At 44.4% G+C, this 22,892-nt stretch overlaps 2 protein-coding genes across 2 annotated transcripts in view; both read left to right on the top strand.

Annotated features, from left to right (window-relative positions):
- Positions 1-9: 9 nt before the first annotated feature.
- MED20 (mediator complex subunit 20) lies at positions 10-11,893 on the top strand. The gene is made up of 4 exons (XM_045843068.1): positions 10-126; positions 3,253-3,407; positions 7,799-8,052; positions 9,950-11,893. Exons 1-4 carry the CDS (start codon positions 113-115, stop codon positions 10,163-10,165), a joined length of 639 nt encoding a protein of 212 aa, XP_045699024.1. The 5' UTR covers positions 10-112; the 3' UTR covers positions 10,166-11,893.
- USP49 (ubiquitin specific peptidase 49) overlaps positions 10,302-22,892 on the top strand; it is a 94,575-nt gene continuing 81,984 nt past the window's right edge. Inside the window, exon 1 of the mRNA XM_045843059.1 lies at positions 10,302-10,434. The gene's annotated coding sequence lies outside the window, so the exon portion shown is untranslated. The remainder of the gene's footprint in view (positions 10,435-22,892) is intronic.

Genomic DNA, 22,892 nt, shown 5'->3' with positions numbered 1-22,892 from the left:
CCGCAACACCTCTCCCCACCAACGCTTGCCTAGGAGGGCTTCCCTTATCGTTCGCAGGCGGAGGGCTCCGCGTTTCAACTGTTTGGCCTTTCCACCCTCCTTGTTCGACATCATGGGAGTGACTTGGTAGGAACGCGAGGGGTTTTGTGGGGCGGGACTTGGGGCCTTGAAGGGCCCTCAGAGCCCTGAGTCTGGAGTGTACCCGGGAGAAAGATCTGGAACTGAGTCTGCTGTCCCTCAGTAGTTTAGCACGAAAATCCTCAGATTGTGTGGGTGAGGGGGACACCGTGAGGGCTGTGGAGTCCCCCAGCCTGTTTTCTCAGAGATGCGCCCCCTTCCTCCTGGGTTTCATCCCAGAACCCATCCAGGTTTGGGTACCTCCTTCCCATTTTCGTGGTACATCTTTCTGCAGGTGAGGCCCGGGGTGGAAGTTTAAGGATCGGAAATAGGGCGTGCGGGCTAGAGCCCATCAGTAGGCTGACCTGCGAGCGTTTGGGGATAGGCAAGAAGGAGACAGTATCTCTTTTCAAAGGTGTTCGCCTGTATCTTCCCTCCCTACAGCTAGTAAATGTAGTTAGACCAGCCTCTGTCTGGTTCTGGTTTGGCCATTTAAGATCTTGGGGTCCACAGGGGGAAAAAACTGCCGGGAATTAGGAGATTAGTGTTCTAGGCACATCATTTCTTCGGGACGTGTCTTCTGTACCATTCGTCTAGTTCTGTGGACTTTTTATCTCTAACGTATGAGAAATCAAGGTGTCAGGGAAAGGTGTGTAAGTCCTGCTCTTGGAGGCATTGGTTACAAAATGCTGGATTTCGGAGCTTTTGTATTTTTTCTTTTTAGAAATATCAGTAAGTGTGAGCATTTCCAATCAGAGAGGGTTGGGGAGGCCAGGCAGGCTACCTGAAGTCGGTGACCACAGGCTTCTCGTATGAGGGCCTGTGGAAACTCCTCCTGGTAGCCCAGGTTCTTGCAGGTTTGTCGGGGATTGCACTTTTGTTTCCCACATTTGAGATCACGGACCTCCTCCGAGTCCTCTAGTGCAAGGGAGATGTGTGAGGGGTGGGACAGCAAGTTTGCAGCACAGAGGCTGGGACCCTGCAAGCCCCTGTTGCCTTCAGTAGAGAAGGCAGGCAGAGGGAAGGGTTCTCTGTCTGTTGGGACCCTTATCAACTCTCCCAGATTCCTAGGACTTCTCACCCCAGCAGCATCGTTTTAGGGATGCTCTTACGTTTCAAAATAAGGCACATCATCATCATTCCTTGTCAGTGCTTTTTCTCCTGGAGAGTAGTGACAATTTTTAACAGCAGTAGGACTCGGCCATTATCACTTCATTTGGCTGGTTGACCCTGAAGTAATGCAGTCTCCCAAAATTCAGTCACTGCCTTTCTGATTTTTATATAACTAAGTACAACCTGTACTATTATTTATTAGTGTTTTCTTTTAAATCTATTGTTTTCTTTAAAGGTATCTTAACTACATCCCTAGGGAAGCAGTCTAGTTTAGTAGTTAAGGCACAGGCACAGAGCCAGCTTGCTTGGCTTTGAGGTTTGGCTGCACCACACCAAGCTGTGTGACCTTGTGCAAGTCAGTCGGCCTCTCTGCACTTGGGTTTTCTCACTTGTGACGAAGAGATAAATAATAGCACAGCTTCTGGGGCGGCTGAGAGGATTCAAAGTATGTAGTTAATTTATCTACAGGCTTTTGGGCACCTTCTGGCACATAGTTGGGGGCTTGGTGATGGCTAATTATCACTCTATAAAGGGGAAGCCACTTTCACTCAGCATAGAAGGAAATCTTGGCAGTAACATTTTTTTGTTTTGTTGTTTTGATTACATTCTTGCCACGCCCAAAGATTACAAACTCGAGGCTTTCCCTTAGATCCTAGGGCTGTTGAATACAACTTTCTGCACTGATGGAAATGTTCTGTATCAGCGCTGTTTATTACACCCGCCCCCAGCCACATGTGGCTATTGAGCCTTCAGATTGTCGGCAGTGCAGGTGAAGAGTTGAAATTGTAACTGAATTCCTTTTATTAGTTTGGCTGTAAATGGCCACAGTGGCTTTTGGCTACTATACTGGACAACCGACATCAAAGTACTAGAGCAGCGATTTTCGACCTTTTGGTCGAACCAATGGCACATGTGAACTCCACGCCGCACCAAAAAATAGGTTTCTCACCAATCTGACAAAAAAGATAGATATAATTTTGATTCATTCACACTGATGGCTATTGTTGTGTTGTCTGTTTTCATTTTTTTATTTGACAGTCTAAGGGAAAAGAGGTCAGTGCCCCTGACTAAATAGTCAGGTGCTGCATTTTTAAAAAATTCTGTGGCACACCAACGTGCCTGCTGAGTCACACTGGTTGAAAATGGCTGTGTTGGAGAGTTGGGGAAAACATACTAACTGCAAATTGAGGCTTTTCTCCTTGATATAGTCAGAACTGAAATAATTGTAAGGGAAATCCTTACTACATGACTCAGTGTTATCAAATGCTCAGTCTGCTTCTCTTGAATGTTGGCACACACGGCATGCTCGGGAAATTGTGGTGTGACGGGAAGTTCAGTGCACAGTTGTAACAGCCTTGAAGCCTGTGGTCTATCTAGTTCTTAGGGGCTGGGGTCCTCTGTTTCCTCATCTTTAAAATAAGGGGGTCATGACCTGGTTGGTGTGGCTCAGTGGAGTGAGTGGCGGCCTATGTACCTAAAAGTCAGTGGGTCAATTTTCAGTCAGGGCACATGTGGGTTGCAGGCCAGGTCCCCAGTAGGGGGCGTGTGTGAGGCAACTACACATTGATGTTTCTCTTCCTGTCTTTCTCCCACCCTTCCCCTCTGTCTAAAAAATAAATAAAATCTCTTGGTTGTGAGAGGGCTCTTAATAAATAAATACATACATAAAAATATTAAAATAGGAGGATTTTGCCCTAACTGGTGTGGCTCAGTCGGTTGGGCATTGTTCTGCAAACGGAAAGGTCGCTGGTCGATACCTGATCAGGGCACATGCTTGGGTTGCAGGCCAGGTCCCTAGTTGGGGGCGTGTGAGAAACAACTGATTGGTGTTTGTTTTTCACATAGGTGTTTCCCTCCATCCCTTCCCCTCTCTCTAAAATTAAATAAATAAAATCTTAAAATAAGGGGGTGGTGGTAGATGATATCTAAGATCCCAGTGAGCTATGATTCTGTGGTGACTGAGTGGCTCAGTGAGTCCACATGTGGCTGTGGATGCTGATGGTTTGGTTCTTTCCCTTTCAGTGTGTCGCAGATGCCTGTGGCTGAGGGCAAGAGTGTCCAGCAGACCGTGGAGCTCCTCACCCGGAAATTGGAGATGCTTGGGGCAGAGAAGCAAGGAACATTTTGTGTGGACTGTGAGACCTACCACACAGCTGCCTCTACCCTTGGCAGCCAAGGTCAGTGAAATGGATCTGCAGAATGGCTGCGACCTGGCTTGGCATTGATAGACATTCATGGTCATTGAAGTCTTTCTGCTCTTCTAAGGGTGGTGTTCTTGAATGCGTGTCAGGTACACTTCTGAATTCACTAATTCTTGGTCCTTCATCTCTTAGACTGGGACTCTGTTTTAGTTTTTTTGCACTTTTTTGCAGTTTTAAAGCAGTGTTTCTCAGAGGCTTGGTTACTAATGGCATCAAAATCATCTTGGTTACTTTTTTTAAAAATTGATTTGAGAGAAATGCATCAGTTTGTTGTTTCATTTATTTTTGCACTTATTCGTTGCTGCTTGTATATGCCCTGACCAGAGATCAAACCCACAAACTTGGCATATCAGGATGATACCCTAACCAACTGAGGTACCTGGCAAGGCTCTCATCTGGGTTACTTGTTAAAGATGCAGTTTCCTGGCTCTCTGCTTACTGACTAACTGGTGTTGTGAGCCTTATAATCTACATTTTCACAAGTTCTCCAGATGTTCTTTATGCACTCTACAGTTTGAGAAAGACTCTGTTAAGCTCAGAAGTCTTTGTATAGACTAGTTTTTAGAACTTTTTGCAGAAAGCCTTCCTGTTCCCCATACCTAGACAGTGGCCATGGCTACCTCGTTAGCATCACTTTGACCAATGAATCAACCTTTGTTTTAAATGTATTAAGAGGTGAGATGGCTGTGGATGGTCCTGGTGATGATGGTAAGAAGGCAAAGAGGGTCTTTGAATATGAGTTAGGGAACCTGGGTTCTGCTGTAACTTTACCTTGGACAGTCACATAGCACAGTGATTAAGAATCTAGTCATGGCTCTGATCGGTGTGGCCCGGTTGGTCGGGCATCATCCCATAAACTGAAAGGTCACGGTTCAATTCCCAGTCAGGGTACATGCGTAGGTTGTGCATTCAGTCCCGGTCCAGGCATGTGTGAGAGGCAACCAATCGATGTTTCTCTCTCTCTCTCTCTCTCTCTTTCTCTTTCCCCTCTCTCAAATAAATAAATAAATATTTTAAAAATCTTGACATGGAACCAGATAATTGAGTCCTGGCTCTGCCACATACTAACTGCAATGCTGGGTAAGCCCCACAACCTTCCACTGTGTCTGTGCTGGTCATTTTCCTTTTTCCCCATAGATCCATTCCCTCAGCTTCCCCTGCAAACTACATTTGCCAGGCCCCCTTCTACTTACCTTTGGCCAGTGAGAGGCATTGGGGAAAATGAGAGGACAGGAGAAAGGGAGACCACAGCTCCTCTCTCCTTCTGCCTTGGAGAGTGTCTCTGGTTATGTCTTCTGGGTTCTAGCTCCTGCTGGGCAGTCTTCGCTCCTGGCTCTACTAACAGCACATCCTCTCTATTTCCTTGCAGCCTTAGGGATGGTAGTGGCCCCCTGGTTGCTAATCTTTGGATGACCTCATTCTGTTTGGTTTTTTAGTTCTTCCACTTGCTGTATTTTATTCTGTGTATTAAATCCCCTCAGATGAAACTGTCTGGTGAGGGTCCTGCTTGTGCACCCTCCTCAGTACAGTTCTCTCTTCTGTGAAATGAAGATAATCATAGTGTTTACCCCCTAGTGCCGCTGTGCTAATTAAATAAGTTAATACATGCAAGCACTAGAACTGAGGTTATCCTGTAATAAACCTCTAATAAATGGTAGCTCAGAGCTGTGCTGAGTTTCCTTATCTATAAACTTACAGTGTAACTGTTAACCATTGTTTTGCTTTTAGTAGGAAGGATGTAAGGATCAAAAGATGTAATGGTTATGAAAGCATTTAGAAAACAAAACATATGTATATGGATACACTACTTGAATGAATTTGCCTGGTGTGGGCTCCGTTTTCCTCCTAATCAGACCTTTATTTTCAAGGAGCTACAGTCCATTTGGAGAGACAGCACATTCTCAACAGGCAGTGGAGTAGAATGGAAGAAGCGATAAACTTCAGGTCAGAAGGCCTGCAGCTCCAGCTCTGCTGCTTGCTGGTTCTGTGCCTTTAGATCCTTGGTTCCCACACTGCCCAGTATTAGCCTTACCTGGAGGGCTCGTTAACAAGGGTTACTGGGCCCCTCTCCCAGACATTCTGACTCAGTAGATCTTGGTTGGGGTGGATAATTTGCATTTCTAAAAAGTTCCCACCTGGGGCTACTGCTGCTGGTCTGGGACCTATAAGCTTCATTTTCCTCATCTATAAAAGTGGGACAGTAACACTGGTTCCATTTCACACATTTGTGCAGATAAGAAGGTACTTTTGGCCCTGGCTGGTTTGGTTCATTGGATTGAGTGCCAGCCTGTGAACCACAGGGTCACTGGTTCTGTTCTCAGTCAGGGCCCATGTCTGGGTTGCAGGCCAGGTCCCCAGTAGGGGGTGCACAAGAGGCAACCACACATTGACCTTTCTCTCCCTCTCTTTCTCCCACCCTTCCCCTCTCTCCAAAAATAAATAAATTAATTAATTAATTAATAATAAAATAAATAAAATCTTTTTAAAAAGAAGGTACTTTTGTGATTTAAATACTAGTATTGTCTATATAAAACTGGGAGTACCTTTTTCATTATGAAAGATGAAAGTCTTAGTTGACTTTTAAAATATTTTCAAGACAGTAAGAATACCTGTAGACTCATATGAACTGAGTATGTAATTACAGGGAGTTTGCACAAGAACAGAATGTAGATCAGCTTGGATGGCTTTCTGAGGGTTGAAGTGTCTGAAGTGGATTTATTGGGAGGTGAAAGGTGTGAACTGGCAGCACAGTCAGGAGAGATGTGGGGGGTGGTTTGTGCAGAGCCCGTTGTGTTCAGCAAGAGGCAGCAGAGTGGAGGTGTGCACAGAGGTCACAGTGCCCCCTGCTCCCCAACCCCCTTCTCTCTTTCCCATTGCTCCACTCTCATCACTGCCTACAGTGTCTTCTTTCCTTCTCTGTGTGGCTGAATCCTACCCTCTCTTTATGTCCTAGTTCAGGTGCTCTTTTTTTCAATGGAAGTTTTTCCTGCTGCTTATTGCCTATTTTAATCTCTTTCTACCCTGAAATCATTCCTTCCTTCCAAAAGAGACTTCTGGCCTGTCCTAGGTAAGCAATTTTGTTTATTGTCTTTTTTAAAGCTTTTCACCTATCTCTAGTGAGATTGTCAGCTTCTTGAGGCCAGGGACTAAGTTCTCTTCTCATATGCTTCTTAAGCCCTAGGACAGTGTTGAGAATAGTTTAAGCACCTAGTAAATATTTGCGATTGTGGTGGTCCGTCCAGTCCATGAACTCTTGTAATGTATGAGAGAGGAATCTTGCTTTCCATTGTCTGCCTTCTTCCATTTCCCACTTTACCAAATACATTTATATAACTTCCCTTTTTTCTTGCAGAAAATCTGTAGTAATCAATGAGAAGAGTCATTTCTTAGAGACTGGAAGGGGTCAGCTGGGACTGGAAACTAGATCTGTTGATTCCAGAGGCTGAGTTCTTTCTGCTCTGGTGCAGTGCTAGCTTCCTAAGTCAACTGATGTCTTAGAATTGCCCAAGGCTTCACTGTTGCCTTTAGAATGAAGTCTAGGTTTCTTAGGCATGCAAGACAAGGCAACACAGCTCAGCTCTGGCCTACCTTCCCAGCCTCATGCTCAGACACTCCCCTTTGCTCTATCTCTGGAGCCACTTCTTATATTTCAGAGAGGGGGAGGCCAGGGAAGGTAGGAGTAGACAGAAAAGAGTGTCTGCTTCATTTGACATACTGAAATGCTGATATTTTTATTTGATTTTCCTTATTATGTAATGTATGATTATATAAAAAACTATATGTATAAAAAACTATATGTAAGGTCCCTGTGAGTTACTAATCATCATCATTAAACATCCATCTGTGGGCCCATCACTCAACTTAAGAATTCAGCTGTTTCCCTGGCTGGTGTGGCTCAGTGGATTGAGTGCTGGCCTGTGAACCAAAGGGCTGCAGGTTTAATTCCCAGTCAGGGCACATGCCTGGGTTGTGGGTCAAGTCTCTAGTAGGGAGCCAGCGAGAGGCAACCACACATTGATGTTTCTCTTCCTCTTTTTCTCCCCCTCTTCCCCTCTCTCTAAAAAATAAAAAATAAAATTTTAAAAAACAAAAATAAAGAATTCATCTGTTACCAATGCTAATGAAGGTCCCTGTGTGTCTCTCACCTTTTTCTGTAGAGCAGGTGGGTGTTACCACATGCTATCTCACCTGTTTTCTCCAGAAAAGGCTGTTGGTAAGGGGTCTTTTCTGGAGATAAAGACCTACCTCTGCCCCAGGACTGCTGAGGTAATGCCTGATTGCCATCTGGCCTTGTTCTCCACATTTGCCTCTATTCCAGGCTTTGCTGGCGGAGGTCTTGATGCTAAGTAGGATCTCTGTCCCTGCAGGTCAGACCGGGAAGCTGATGTATGTGATGCACAATTCAGAGTACCCTTTGAGCTGCTTCGCCCTCTTTGAGAATGGCCCTTGTCTTATTGCCGACACCAACTTCGATGTGCTCATGGTGAAGCTCAAGGGCTTCTTCCAGAGTGCCAAGGCCAGCAAGATTGAGACCCGGGGTACCCGTTACCAGTACTGTGACTTCCTAGTGAAGGTGGGCACGGTCACCATGGGGCCCAGTGCCCGAGGCATCTCTGTGGAGGTAAGACCTTGGTGAAATACAGGAGCACCATGTGCAGAAGGGGCTGCTCAGCAAAGGGCTCTGCAGATTTCCACGGCCCTCTGTGTGCACACAGGTGTCCGTGCCTGCCTGGTCCCTGTCTGCAGCGTACAGCATCTCTGCCCTCTCTCCCTGCACCTTTTAACCTTTCTTTGGGAAAGGTTGGGACTCTCTAGCCCAGGATGGGCATTGGAAGTTGGGTTCACAGCTGGTAGAATAAGAAGGCTGGCTTGCTGGAGAAGGGAAGGGATACTCAAAGGAGGCAGGTGAGTTATGATGTGGAGGGACTGGTCACTTCCACAGGAAGGATTGGAGCAGACCAGGACAACTTTTGGTGTAGTTAACTTTTGGGAGGTAGGTCTGTACGCCTCTCTTAGTATGCTTTAAGATGGGTCTCAAAAGTTGTATAGCAAAGATGTACCTTTTTCCTTGCTGGGCTGTCCATATTCTTTCACGATGGGAAGGGGTGTGTGTGATGACTGTTTTTGAGGGGGTGTGTTGGGACTTTAGATTTTCGTAGACACTGAAAATGCCAGAGAGTGTGACTGTAGCTAGCTTTGGGACCAGTGAGAGTCTACAATTGACCATGTGGCCAGCACTGTGTGAGATTAAAAAAAAAAGTAAGCTATGGGGCCTGCCTTTTGCAAATTTGTGATTTAGTAAGAGAGCAAGACTGAAACACAAACTGGCTTTTTGCTTTTGTTTTTAAAGATTTTATTTAGTTATTTTAGACAGAAGGGAAGGAAGGGAGAAAGAGGGAGAGAAACATCAGTGTGTGGTTGCCTCTCGCTCGGCCCCTACCATTGAACCTGGCCCGCAACTCAGGCATGTGCCCTGACTGGGAATTGAACCAGCGACCCTTTGGTTCACAGGCCAGCACTCAGTCCACAGAGATGCACCAGCCAGGGCACAAACTGTTTTTGAAGTGACTCTATAATAAATACCGTGAAAGAGGTACAGACTGCTCCAGGAATCCAGGCCAGTGAGAGCACTGCTGACTTGGGGGATTGTGACGCCTCCTCCAGGATTAGCAGGAAGGAGGGACTTCAAGTGCAGAGATGTGGGGAGAGCTGAGCATCCCTAAAAAGCACCTCTGGTGGAAAAAAGGGTGTTAGTGGTAATTACTGCTCTGCAACTCCAGGTCCTCAAGGGCTGAAATTTCCTGACTCTCTTTAGCACTCGGCACACCTTGCACTGGCTGAGACCCACTGGGGACCCACTGTTTACCCTCCACATTTCCAGCTTTGTAGTCCAGCAACCCCAGCTGTTTCTTTACTGTTTCTTCTCCTGGTTCCTAGTGATTTCCCCCTGCTCTCTCTGCAGTGACAAATTAAGAGAGAGGAATGAAAAAGCTGAAGGTATATCCTCTGGCCCCTGTTACATTAGTCAGGAAATTATTTTTCAGGGTTGGAGCCGGCTGGGTTTACCTGGGGAATAGTGTTTGGCCTTGACAAGACTTATGAGCATGCTTGTCTGCTTTGCGCTCTACTGATCCCCAACATGCACACACATGCTTTCTCCCGCTCTTTGTTTTCTTAACATTTTCCTGAGCTCTTCTTGAATCTGTCAGCATAGTAGGGATTATACAGTTCTGAGAAAATCCAAGGGGGCCCAGATTCACCTTTGTGTCTGTGGGCAGGGCTGAGGGTTGATAACACCAAGATGAGAATGTCAGAGACAGTCTAAAAGGAATGGTGGTGGTGTGTCAGATCCCTGGTGTTTGGGTTGAGTGTTTCTCGTGCAGCAGCACTGTGCTGGAAGGTATGAGTCTTTGGTCTGGGGTTGGGCAAGATGGGAGCAGGGGCAAGAGGTGCAGAGGAAGCAGAAGCCCTCATCCTTGCCTACATTCACCCTCATTCTTTGTTCCTTTGGTCCCCAGGTGGAGTATGGCCCCTGTGTGGTAGCCAGCGACTGTTGGAACCTGCTGCTCGAGTTCCTGCAGAGTTTTCTAGGCAGCCACACTCCAGGGGCTCCCACAGTGTTTGGCAACAGACATGACACGGTCTACGGCCCAGCAGATACCATGGTCCAGTACATGGAACTCTTCAACAAGATTCGCAAGCAGCAGCAGGTGCCGGTGGCTGGGATTCGTTAGTGCGCTCTGTCACCGGAGGACTCCTGAGGAGGAGCAGGTGCTGCACCCTCAGGCTCCTGAGTCCCAGAAACCCAGGGCAGACGTGGAGGCTTCTCTCCCCCTCCATTTCCCACTGTGGCTTTTGTTCTGGGGCTCTGGACTGTTTGCCCCTGACCCCCACACACAGACCCCCTGATTTCACCCCACGCCTTCCTGGACTTGGCCTGTCCTCAAGAATGGTAACTATGAAGAATGGAGAAGTTTGGAGCTTTCCTGCTATAGGGGAAAAGGTAGGACAGGGGTGTCCCTGCCTAGTGTTGGTGGGGAAAGTAGTCTGTTTCCAGCTGTTGTGGATTCGGCCTAGGCCATGGTGGACAGGCTGCATTTCGTGTCTGGGCTGTGCTGTGCTGTAATAAAGGCCTTTTCCCCACTGCTCAAAGGATGTGGCTACCCCTCTCCTGGAGAAGGAGTAGGAGGCCAACTTGTCTTATGGATGTCGTCTTCTGACCTGAGCGTGGAAGTGGATTGTGAGTTGACTTTCCTAGGTTGTTGCCTGAGTCCTTTGAAGTCTGTGTCTCTCTGACTCCTTTGAGTTGTTGTGAATTATGTTAAGCCACAGGCTAAGCCGCTATAACAAAGAGAACCTAGTAGAAATTTCATTTTCTCTCTTCTAATAATAGTACAGAGGTAGTCAGATGGTCCAGGGCAGATTTAATTGTACAGGGTCATCAGGAACTCAGTTTCTCTTTATCTTGTTGTTCAGCCACCCCTAGGTTGTTGTCCTTGTCCCAAGGTCAAAGCAGACTCATCAGCTCCATGCCCACATTCCACTGGGGAAAGAGAGAACAAAGTAGTTTCTTTTTTAAAGGATATGACCTGGAGTTGCGCAAACTATGCAACTATGGCCACTATGTGGAAAGGGACACTGGGACGTAGAGTTTCTTGTTTGGGTAGTCACGTGCCCAGTCAGAACCTAGGGGCTTCTGTGACTAAAGGATGAAGGGGAAAATGGATGCACGGTCCAGTTAGTGGCCTCCATCACATGGAGCTCAGTGGATATGCCTAGGGGTGCTCTTGGCTGTTATTTTGCAGTTAGCACCCCCTGTAACTTGGCCCTCTGTTTATGAACTGGATTGGGACAGGGCTGATGCCAGAGCCCCTTTCGGTTTAGCTGGAATAGTCGTGCCAGGAAGTTGGGTCCGAACCCCTGGCTAAGTCTCAGCATCTAGGCCTCTCCGGTTCTCATGAACCCAGAGCTTGGTGTTGGAACAGTTAACCTGGTACTGGCACTGTGCTCATGGTTTCCTGAGTTCTTTCTCCTTGTCTCATTTGAGCCTCCAAGCTGCGCGTTTGACTCACATTGCCTGCCCAGCCCACTCCTGCTGCGGAGTGTTTAGTCAGGCCAACACTGAGATGCACGGTCGGGGGTGGTCTCAGGAAACGTGTTACTGTACATGCTGCTGTGCTGTCCTCAACGATGCTGTCCCTCGCTGAAGGCACCTAAAGAGAAATTGTTTTCAGACGTAAGGGCCCTACAACAAGAATCAGACACTGGTCATGTTTCCCTTTTAGCTTTGGCTGGAAGGAAGCTCAGTTCAACTTTATAACTGCAGGGCCTGTCATCTGCAGTTTTTGTTCTCACTTTCCCCTTGTTTTCTTGTTCATGCTGTATTGATAATGAGGTATGTTTTAGATATCATTAGCATACAATAAAATGCACAGGTCTTGTTTTTGGCCTTCTGATTTATATTGGCTGTTACCCAGATTTATCTGTTTGTATTTTTCTGTATGCTGCTTTCAGTCTTATGAGATGAGACAGCATTTTGAACATAATGTGTTCCTGATAATATATGGAAATTGAATGTGGTAAATTTGATTCTAGACTTATGAATTATAAGGAGGGATTCTGTTCCCTAAAACCTAAAAAATAATATAGACTCCCACACTATACTTTGCCTTTTCCGTTATTTGAGTATACGTTTGACCAGCTCTAAGTCCAGTGAACACTCAGTCAAGACTTAAGAACTGCTGCTTTAGGTGCTTTTGTCCATGTCTGTCCTTTGTGTCAATTAAAGAAAGTTTATCACTAAAGAAGTCAGGCAATGCAATACGTTTTAACAAATACGCCTCCACTTGCAAAATTGCCAGAACAGAACTAGAAATTGGTGAGAAGGGCCCAAATGTCATCCAACTTTTGTGTGCAAGTCTGAGCAGGGCTCTCAAGAGCATTCTAGGATTCTCAGAGTATACATTTTTGTAAGTTCAGACTGAATGAAAGTTGAGGAGCAAATGTATAAATTTAAGAAAAAAAATGGCATGATTATCCTCGTTTTAAAAATGAAAAAAACTTAAACTGGGTTGCTAAATGGAGGTGCCATATGTTTTAGATTCAGATCTCATGTGCTTCTACACTAGGCTGTCTTCCACCCGACTTCCTTTGCTTCCAGCTGTGTTACTTCTTTCCCTATCTGTAGCTAACCCCAAAAGAGCAGAAACTGGGAAATTTCTGGGACCCTGAAAACAAGCCACCTTGCTGTGGGTACCTTTGCCAGAGCCACATAGAAATCTGCCCTCCTTGACTGTCAGAGTGAGACAGGGAAGCTGCAGGCCCATCCATCTCCCCCTCGCTGTAAGAAAGGGCAGCGGTGGCTCTCGGCGGGGTCGAGGTCGTGCCTGGGAATGAGGCTGGAATCAGGAGCGGACTTCACGGCCAGGGCCCCTGGCTGCCAGCACATGTGCAGGTCTGGCACCTGGGCCTCTGTGTGGTGCCAGGTGATTTTGAATGGAGTGTGAAAAATTTTGTTACATTAGTGCTTCTGTCTTATTCTAATGTATATTAAAGAAAAATATAACAAGTTCTTTATTCCTTAGGATGAGGGTTTTTGAAAAAGAGTCCACTTAAAGAGAACTTTGAAGTTGTAGTACAGGTAATACCTGGAAATGGCAAAATCTGTGGAGGCAGAAGGCAAATACTGGGATTTGGGAAAACACTGTATTCTGTTTTGTGTCTAGTCCATTTCTTATATCCACTAGTGGTTCCTGCTCTGCCTCTCCTGTGCTGTTCTGGTTTCCTGTGCACCTGCTCTGTGCTGCCTCAGCACAGAGGCAGCTTTCCTCAGATCCTGAGGACCAAGCAGTCACACTTCCCTGACCATCTATTGATGTCACTGCTCCACCTGGAACCTGCCTATTCCTCCCCACTGGTGGTCCTAGCTCAGCCCAGCATGTCCAGTATTCACTCCTTAGGCTTTAGGATGAGGTGGTGAAATTTTCATCTTCAGATCGTAGCAGATAAGAGGAGTGGTTAGAAATTCCCACTTAAACATGCCTTCAGATTTTGAAAGTTGAGGTTCTTCAAGTACAACATAGGAAGGGCTATAGGCTGAATGTGTTGAGAACATTCACAGGTCTAGAGCCGTGCAGGACTGATACATGTGGTCTTTCTGTCTCCAGGCTTACACCTCTAACTCCCAGGACTACTTTTCCCTTGCCGCAGCCTCCCTTTCCATATCTGCTGCCATCTGGGTGTCTTGGGCTGCAGACGTTGGTTACAATTGCCATGTGGAATGGCAGAAATTGATTGTATTACAAGTTGGGTTCTCTCCTAGGGGGTGGTGTCCTTGACCTTAGAGCAGTCACTTCTTAGGGGGGTGGACTTTCCCCAAGGTGAGTTTCTGTCATTGTGTAGAACATTCCAAATTCATTCTCATAGGTTAGAAGGAACCGTGAGGTCAGCTAGTTTGCCTCTCAGTTCTCATATCTTTGATCCCTCCTGGAGGTCGTACAGCCTTAATTTGGCCTCATCCATGGCAATCCCTTCCCTGTGTATTTCATCCCTTTTCTTATTAACTCTTGAGACAAAAATCAAAACAAAACATACCTGCTCTTTCCTTCCCAGAGAAGACTGTGGAGAGAGTCTTGTGCTTAATGAGGGAGTTTGTTGTTAATTGGTGCTGGAGTGTGTAGGAACTATGGCTCTAATATAGGGGTTCTAACGTTACTACAGGTCATCAGCCCCCAAGGGGAGACTCAAGAGGCTTAAAATGCCCTGCAGCTGGACACAGTTTTGTGGATATGTTCAGTTTTGGGAGAGTAAGATTTATAGAGTTCATTGGAGTTGTCACAAAGATTTGTGATTCAAACACTGAGTCTCTGAAGGGGGGACAGCAGGAAGACAAAAATAAAGCAGGGGTGAAATACGCCCAGTGGGCTTATCATGAGCAAGACCTTGCCATGCTCTTCGGACACCTCATCTGGGGTTCTCTCCAAGGAATTTCCTCCTTCACTTGGTAGTCCTTCAGCCCTTTCATTCAGTTTCTTGGAAGCTGGACCGTTTTATTGCTCTAGTCTTTCCTACAGTTTCCCCCTTCTCTTGTCTCTTTATACACATACATAGAACCTTTTAGAAATGAGTGGGAGTAAAGATGTATGAAACAATCTTTAGGGCTTTCTGGTTGGCCCCAGAAATTACTCTTCCATTATGATACACTCCATGAAATCTGAAAATTATTCTGGTGTGGTAGAATTTGGCATAATGAGTATATTTTCTCATAAGGAGGTGATTGCTGAGGTAGAGAAATAGTTCCCTACTGTCTGTAATGAAATTATCAGGTTAAAAAAGAATTCTTGGAACTATTAGGGCAAAGATTCCTAATTCTCTTCTATTCTCTGTTCTGTTTCCCAACACATTCCTGCCCCATTGGATGGCATAAACCTGTTTTAAGGTTAAAAATCTTTTGCCATGACAGTTCTTCTGAGGCAGCCTAGAGGGGAAGAGAACATGTGTTAGGAGACAGACGGCAGGTGCTAGCCACAGCGCTGTCTCTTAACTTGCCTCACAACATCAATCAAGTTGGCCTTTCTGGGTCTCCTCTGTAAAGTGGGAATAATGATGCTTATTTCATTGGCTCCTGTGTGAAGAGTGCTTTATCGATAAGGAGATGCTGTCTCTGTTCTGCTCTTGCATCTTTTTTTTTAAGCTTTTATTTATTTATTTTTAGAGAGAGGGGAAGGGAGGGAGAAAGAGGGAGAGAAACATCAATGTGTGAGAGATACATCAATCAGTTGCCTCTTGTGTGCCCCTAACTGGAGACTTGGCCTGCAACCCAGGCATGTGCCCTGACTGGGAATTGAACTGGGGCCTTTCCTATGTTTGCAGGCCAGCACTCAGTCCCATGAGCCACACCAGCCAGGGCTGCTCTTGCATCTTTTAAGTGATGCTAGAGGTATTAGTGTTTGCTTAGGATGTTTAAGATGGGGGTTGTGGGGTTATTACTGTTTAGCAGGTTAAAATTCTCTGGTGCAAAGAGTGTTGTTTTAATAGAAAACAAGCAGTGTAGAGAGGGTCCAGAGAACATAGTTGTTACATAGGGTTTTTTTTTTGTAACCATATTAGTGGACACAGTTGTATGGACCATCTCTTATTCACAGTGGTGAAATTTGACTTGTTCTTCTATAAACTAAAGGGTCTGGGCTTAAAAAAAAAAGAAGTGGGGTACAAATGACTATGTCATTTATGTGGAGCACATCCCTTCCTGTTTCCCTATACTCCCAGGCCTTTTTTATGGCTGTCTGTGAACCGTTTTTGGTTTTTTAATGCCATGTGTATCGTGATTGCACTTGTAACCAGTTGTGTCTTTAAAGAAAGTTCAGTGTTCTGATTCTATTTTCCATTCCTCATTGATGTCTAAGCTCTTAACTCTGAAGCTATGATAAAACCTTTTGTTAGCTACCCCGCATAGTTGTTTCATATATGAATGATCAAAAACAGCCTTCTTGTTATTCTTTCTGCTTTCACCTAATACACAATTCTCAAACGTTTTGGTCTCAGGACTCCTTGGTGCTCTTAAAAATTACTGAGTACCCCTAAGAGCTTTTGTTTATGTAGGTTACATCTGTTGACATTTACCTTCATAAAAATTTCTAGTGAAAAGATGAAAGTATTTAATTCATTTAAAGGTAACAGTAAACCTATCACATGTTAACATAAATAAAATATTTAATGAAAACTTTAAAAAAATTTAGTGAGAAGAGTGCCCTTGTTTTATATTTTTTTGTAAATCTCTTGAATGTCTGGCATAATAGAAGAGAGTGAATTCTCATATCTGTTTCTGCATTCAATCTGTTGTTTTGGTTGAAGAATATAAAGAAAGTCCAACCTCATGTAGATGTGTAGTTGGAAAAGGGGAAGGAGTGTATTAATCTTTTCAGATAATTGTGGATAGTCTTTGATACTACATCACAGTTCCACTAGAGGTTAGTTGTAATGTGGAATCTCAAACTCGGTGAACTTTTTGTATTCTACTATATTAACATTTATTGGTTTATTTTGCACTTTACAGGGATCTTTTACCGAGATGTGATTTTCTGTAGCATCATGTATTGGTCATTTGGAAAATACTACAGATCTTTTAAATGTCGTCATATATTTTATCATACAATATCAAAAAGTTATATTTGTTAATATCACCACCAATTTCATCAGAAAAGTCTTGGGAAGCTGTTAAGCTCACAATGGTGGATACAAGTTTTCAAAAACGAAGTTTTGCTTGAGAGCTTGAGTTTGATCATTTCTAACAAAGGCTGTAAGGCTCACTTTGTTTATTTTTGAGAAAATATCTGTCAGAGACCTGAATCACTGTGGTTTATCTGTTAGCTGTTCTTTCAAGTAAAAGTGGTATTCCACCAAGAAAAATTTCTAATTCAGCTCAAAATGCAGAGAAATTGCACAAGTGCTCTTCCTCAAGGAAAACATTGTACTTAGGTAAGGAACAGAAGTGCTTTATGCATACATCCAAAGAATAATATTACTGACAACATGTGTACTTAAAACAAATAATTTTTAGTATTTCCTCAAGGGCTTCCTTAAGTAGAAGAGAAGAGATATTTTTTTCCCCAGGAATAGATGGCAGTGAAGAATAAATAACCCTGACTGCTAGTACAATTTAGTGTCATTGCTTTGATTTGTGCTAAAGCAGTAACAGTTCTGTCATTAATTTTGCATCATCAGTACAAATGTCATCACAGTGACAAGGGCAAATAAAATCTTCCTATGAAAGTAGTTTTGATCTTGGACGCCCCGAAAGGGTCTCAGGGAACCCAAGGGCTCCACAGGCCACACTTAGAGAACCACTGATTTACTACATGCTCACAGTGCTGAGACTCTTTCCCCCCTAAATTGCTAATCGGAGATCACCCCTTCCTTCAAAAGTCTTAAGTGTCTCCAAAATCCTTCACTCAACAAAAGCACCTAATATGCATTGGACTCTTTGTTAGGGAATTAACATAGAATAAGATATTGTACAACCCTTATTGTGCAAGAAATTTTCTGGGTGGTTTGGGGACCAACGGGATAAAATAGGTAATTAAGGAGTTACAAAGTAAAATAAAGAGAATGTTAACGGTAATAGACAACAAAGGGAATGCTGAATTTTAGTTCAAACTCTTGAATTACATGACAAATCCTCACCAAATCAATCACCAGGTCCTCTTCTGCCATCAAATCTCTTGTTAATTATCTTTGGAAATGTTTTCATGCTTAATTGCACTTGGCTTCAGGCATTGTAGTTATACACGCACATGCTGTTCCCCCCTTGTTTTATTGTTCTTTGGCTTTTGTGCTTCTCTATTTCACATTTACAAGTGTGTAGCCTTGAGCCAGTGTAGCTGATAACACATGTTTATTTTTAACTTGTCCTTACATTTAAATACAAGCCTTTACCTGCTTTAGTCATGTGTTGGGTGATGTAATAGTGTTGATCTTATTTTGGGTAACGTAAACCCCCATCCTTACCCCCTCCCCGGCAAGTTATGTCAGGACAATGTACCCAAGAGGATTCCCAGGAAGGAAACCTTTCCTGAAACAGAGAAGACTTGCAGAAATAGCCGCCGTTCTGTTTCCCTGTGATTTCTCTCCATCCCCAGCATCTGCAAAATGCTTTTAGTTTAAGGTTAAGGCTCTTCCTTGGGGGAGATTTCCATAAAACAGCTGAATCCCGCCTGGGTCATCAGTGGCAAAAGTCAGACACGTGTTCACCCCTCTGGGAGCCAATAGTAACTTTTGCAAACGCAGCCTCTGGAAACCCCACCGCTTGCAGGCTGCTTGCTTTCGAACCAATGACACAGTTAAAACTAAGTCTTTTAACAGAACAGAACGAAACATGGATGGGATAGTGAGAAAGGCTTTACCCCTTGGCCTTGGTTAGCGATGTTCAGCTCCAAAAGAGTGCGGGGAACTAATGTAAAATTCCTTTTCTGTTCTGAGGCTAAAGAGGCTGCGGAGAAGGGAGCGGAGATGGGCTCCGGAGAGTCTCTGGCCCTTTAAGAAGGAGGGACAGACAGAAGATTCGGTACCTTAAGAATCTCTTTGTCTGGAAACCTCCTTATTTACTCTCCTGTGCTTCAACCAAACTTCGACCCGCGATTCACAACGCCCCTCTACGCCGCCGCCCCGTACGCCAGGCTGTAGTTGGCCTCGCGTTTGTGGCTGACCCTAAACTTTGCGCCCCTGGCGCGAACCCTGGCAGCGGATAACGTTACCGGGGTCGGGGCCCAGCGCTGCGCCGTTGGCGCAATGCGGGGCCCGGGGGCGGGGCTTCGGGGGCGGGGCTCAGGCAGGCAGCCCAACCGGCGACCAGGGGGCGTGGCCGTGTTCGGTTGTCTCGCGCCCTGGTGACAGCTCGCGCGTGCTGATGATGGCGGTAAATAGAGGGGGGTCAGTGGAGGGGGCGGGGGGGAGCAGCGAAGGGGGTAACTGCAGGGGGTGGGGGGACAGGGACGGGGGCCAGGGAGGACTCGGCGGCAAGGGAGCCCATTCTAAGCCTCGGAGGCGGGGACAGGAATCTGGCACCCTGGCCCTCCCCCTTAAAGAAGCAAAATCCTTACACACCGGGTGAGGGGCGACAAAGGCAGCGCGCGCCTCACGGGCGGGAGGAGTGGCGGCAGGGGGCGGGACCGCGGCGCCAGCGGGCTGGGGGCGCCCGAAGCGGGGGCCGGCGGGGGGCGAGAGCCGGCAGTCCGGGCGCGCCGGCGCTAGATTTTGGCGGGGTGGGCGACGGCAGGGTTTGGGGTAGAAGCTTTGAGGAGAAGAGGAGAAGGAAAGCTTGAGGGGCGGTTGCGGGGAACGGGCTAAGAATGAGATGAGGATTAAGGGGAGAAAGGGTTAGAAGGCAAGAGAAGGCAGCCAAGGAGGTAGGAAGGAGGCAAAAACCAGGGTGGGTGTTAAGGAAGCCGAGCAGGGAATGAGGTTAGGAAGACCAAGGCTTGGAAGAGGGATCCCGGGGTTGGGTGTGAGAGCAAGGATTTGAAGGGGAAAGCTTTGCAGGGGATGGTAGAGGGGTGAGGGGTACTGGGGTAAGAGTTGGAAAGTGGGCAGCAAGGAGGGGCAGAGCGGGGGTAATAGTTAGGAGCAGAGGAGAGAGAGTGATTAAGAGCTAGACGTGACAAGGGTGTGAACTAGTGTAGAGCGAGATGAGCGAAGGACTGGCGGTGAGGTGGGAACTGCGAGGTTCTGAGAAAGGTATGGGTTGGTGAGCAATGAGTGTAAATTTTTGAAAGTGAGAGAGGGTGAATGAGACACTGGACTAGTACCAGGTGGAGTTAGGAATGAGAGCGTAGTGGAAGGAAGGGTTGAAAGGATAGAGATGAGATAGGACGTTTATAGGACAGTTTGAGAACCAGGAAAGCTGATGGGAAAAAAGAGTAAGAAGTGCTGGCGGTGTGGGGCAGGGTAACTGGGGAATTGTGTTATTTGACGAGGTTCAACAAAATATAAGGTAAAAACAGGGAGGTGAAGAGACAGGGCTAATAGCAGGGGTTGAAGGAGCAAGGCAGAGATGGGCCCCAGGCTTTAAAGGATGAGATGGGGAGTAAGGGAAGAGAACAGGGTTAAGAGAAGTCAGGGGAGTCCTGATGGATGCAGAACTGAGGCAGACTGTACAGGAGTGGGAATCAGGTGTGCATGTTATGGGGAGATCCTCCAGAAGGTCTGCATGGGCAAAGGCACAGATGCTGTAGTGAAGGATCAAGTGTAGGGAGCCTTTGGTGCAGAAGAGGAACCATGGTGAGTGAAAAGAGACGGAGAGATAGGGGTAAAAACCGAGAAGTAAGGTGGGAGGGTGCAGGAAAGGAATTCTTTGTTGAGATGAGAACTGTGTTGAAACTGTGAGTCCTTTTGTCCATAAAAGTAGGAAATTACAGAAACCTCTTTCCTCAAGGAATCTTGAATCTGCTTCTACCTTTTATTGCTTTTAATTTGACTTTTATGTCCACTTTGAAAAGATGAGACCCATTTTGATTTGATTTTGTTCTTGTCTGAATGATAAAGCATCAATGCAGTGTGAAAACCTGTTCATTTCACTAGGGTTGTGGTCCTAGGAAAATGGGATGTATTTTTTACAGTGTGGTTGTGCCTGTGTAGTGTGATAGTGCTGTGTTGTCACAATGTTGTACCTGACAAGTGCTGGTCGGGCAGAGTGCTTTATCCACAGCATTTTGGGTTTCAGCGAAGTGCTGTTACTGAGTGCTGTGTTTCAGAGTGCTGTTACTGGGATAAATCTGAAGATCTTTTTGTTTTGATAATCAACCAGATTTCTGCCTAGTTGTGTTTGGTGGCTGGAGAATACTGAGAAATCATTTCAGAGAAAGGCAAATAACCAACCAGGGAAGTTTGCTGGGGAGGAGATTTAGATTTAAATCAGGGCTGTGAGGGCTTTGAGTTCCCAAGCTGCCTTTAGCTTTGTGTGGGACATTTCATACTGGAGTAGGTAACTCACCCACTTAGCAAAGTGGAATAAAGAAAGGGAGATTTGTAGAATAGTGGAGGATTTTGGAGTGGGATTTATCATTCAGGCTAAATAATGAATTTATGAATAATTTTTATCATGGGAAAAGCCTCTCTAAGGTAAGAAGGCAAGCTAGAGCTTGGACAGCTCCACTTCCTCTCCTGTTTTGTAGGTGTGAGTAAGGAAGGCCATATTAATATTAATTTTCTAGAAGCTTTTGATTTTTAAGACACTTTTGGAAATTGAAGATAAGAAATTTGGGACAAAATTTAGGTTATTCTTCCTCAGTATGTGTTTCGATGATTTTTTATTCTGAAGCTTTTACATTTAGCTAAGAATATGAGCAATTTTACTTTGCATTTGATGGTGCCAAAGGATAGGATATAATTTACTTAGGGAAAAAATGCAGACTGTTCTTGATAATCTTATTTGAGGTTATTTCATTAGTGTATATTCAGATACAAAAAGATACTTTTTTCAAAGTGGTGTAAATTTGGATTGCCACTGTTTTGTGTGTATTTGTATAAAAGCAAAAATTAGATTGAAGGCATTTGTAACAGCAAAGATTGAATTTTGATTTGTGCATATCAGTTATTAATACATATAAATAATTTTGAATCAATTCTGAATGAATGCAGCTGTGAACTGTATTCATGAATTCTAGATTCTTTAAGCAGGCACTCAAGGTGATTAGATTGATTTAGCAGTTTAACAGAAGATTTTTAGAAATGACTACTTTTGCTGCTAAGTTAAGAGGGTTAGTCTGAAATATTAACTTTTTTTAAATTTTATTTTAATCATTGTTCAAGTGAAATGTTAACTTTCAAGTTGAAGAGTAACTTTGGTATGAGTTGTGTGTTTCTGTGAGGTGTGTACATATTCTTTCTTTACAGATGTGTTTGGCTGGAATTACTACTAGGTGGTATTCTGTGTATGCCATTTTAATAATGTAATTGTTTTATAGTTGGTGTTCTTACATAAGTTATTTTAGACTTACTGATATTGATAAAGAAGAAAATACAGGCTATACGATTAACCAAGGGAAAGAGTCTGTTTCAGTCCTGTCGTTTTTTCCATATGCTGCCACAGTGTGCTAAATCATGAATTGTCTTGAGTCGTTATGACTTAGTTGATATTTCTAAAACTGAAAATGGGTAATCTTTTGGTTCAACTAATACTAGTTATCATAAGGACTCCAGTGATAAATTTAAGCTTTATTTTCCTTTGTTCATCGAGTAGAATTCTATTCCATTTAACTATATATTGTTTATCATATTATTTACTAAGCAAAAAACTTTAAAGTTTATGTTTTCAGATTTGAATAAGTAGGTTGTACATAATTAAATGTTTTTCTGGTTGATTGTAGATTCTTTGGATGGGACGAAACCTTGAAAGGACCTGTAGTTTACTCTGCAGCTTCAGACAATATCCCACTTAAATTTCCCAGGTAGATAAAAATTTATCCTGTTTTTGTAAATCTTCAGAGGTAATGTAGGAACCTTTGTAGGTAATCTTTTCCAGCATTTAATTATTTTCTGTATAAGGAGAGCCTGCTTTCTGTCTAACCAGCACACACTTAATATTATATTTGTATTTATTCTCTTCATTCTCAATTTTTGAGGAAAAATATTGGCTTACTAAATAATATTAAGAAGATGCCAGTTCTTCATAAACTTAATAGGAGTAGCTACCATGTATAGTGCTTTTGTGTCAGACACAGTTGTAAACTGTTTGCAGATTTTGGTTCATTTACTCCTCACATCAGTCCTGAGCTGAGTGCTATTCCTCTTCCCATTTTACATGTGAAGAAATAGAGGTTCCTTGAGATTAAGTGATTTGCCCAAGGTTATACTCAGACATTTTATTTGTACTAAAATATAGCTGATAATCTTTTATTATAAATAATACTTGAGTTTTTTTGTCAAGCAGTAACTAAATGATTATTTATTTATAGGGCTTTTTTATTT

Source organism: Phyllostomus hastatus, unplaced genomic scaffold (genome assembly GCF_019186645.2).
Source record: "Phyllostomus hastatus isolate PE091 unplaced genomic scaffold, TTU_PhHast_1.1 phas_contig_40, whole genome shotgun sequence".
In the NCBI taxonomy this organism is placed as follows: Eukaryota; Metazoa; Chordata; class Mammalia; order Chiroptera; family Phyllostomidae; genus Phyllostomus; species Phyllostomus hastatus.
The sequence above is the reverse complement of the archived record's forward strand: the minus strand, read 5'-3'. Positions and strand labels throughout refer to the sequence as shown.

What these genes read in the sequence shown, in the direction of transcription:
- MED20 (XM_045843068.1), top strand. An exon ending in CTCTACCCTTGGCAGCCAAG is followed by an intron (nt 3,408 to 7,798) that starts GTCAGTGAAATG and finishes CTGTCCCTGCAG; the next exon opens with GTCAGACCGGGAAGCTGATG. An exon ending in CCCGAGGCATCTCTGTGGAG is followed by an intron (nt 8,053 to 9,949) that starts GTAAGACCTTGG and finishes TTTGGTCCCCAG; the next exon opens with GTGGAGTATGGCCCCTGTGT.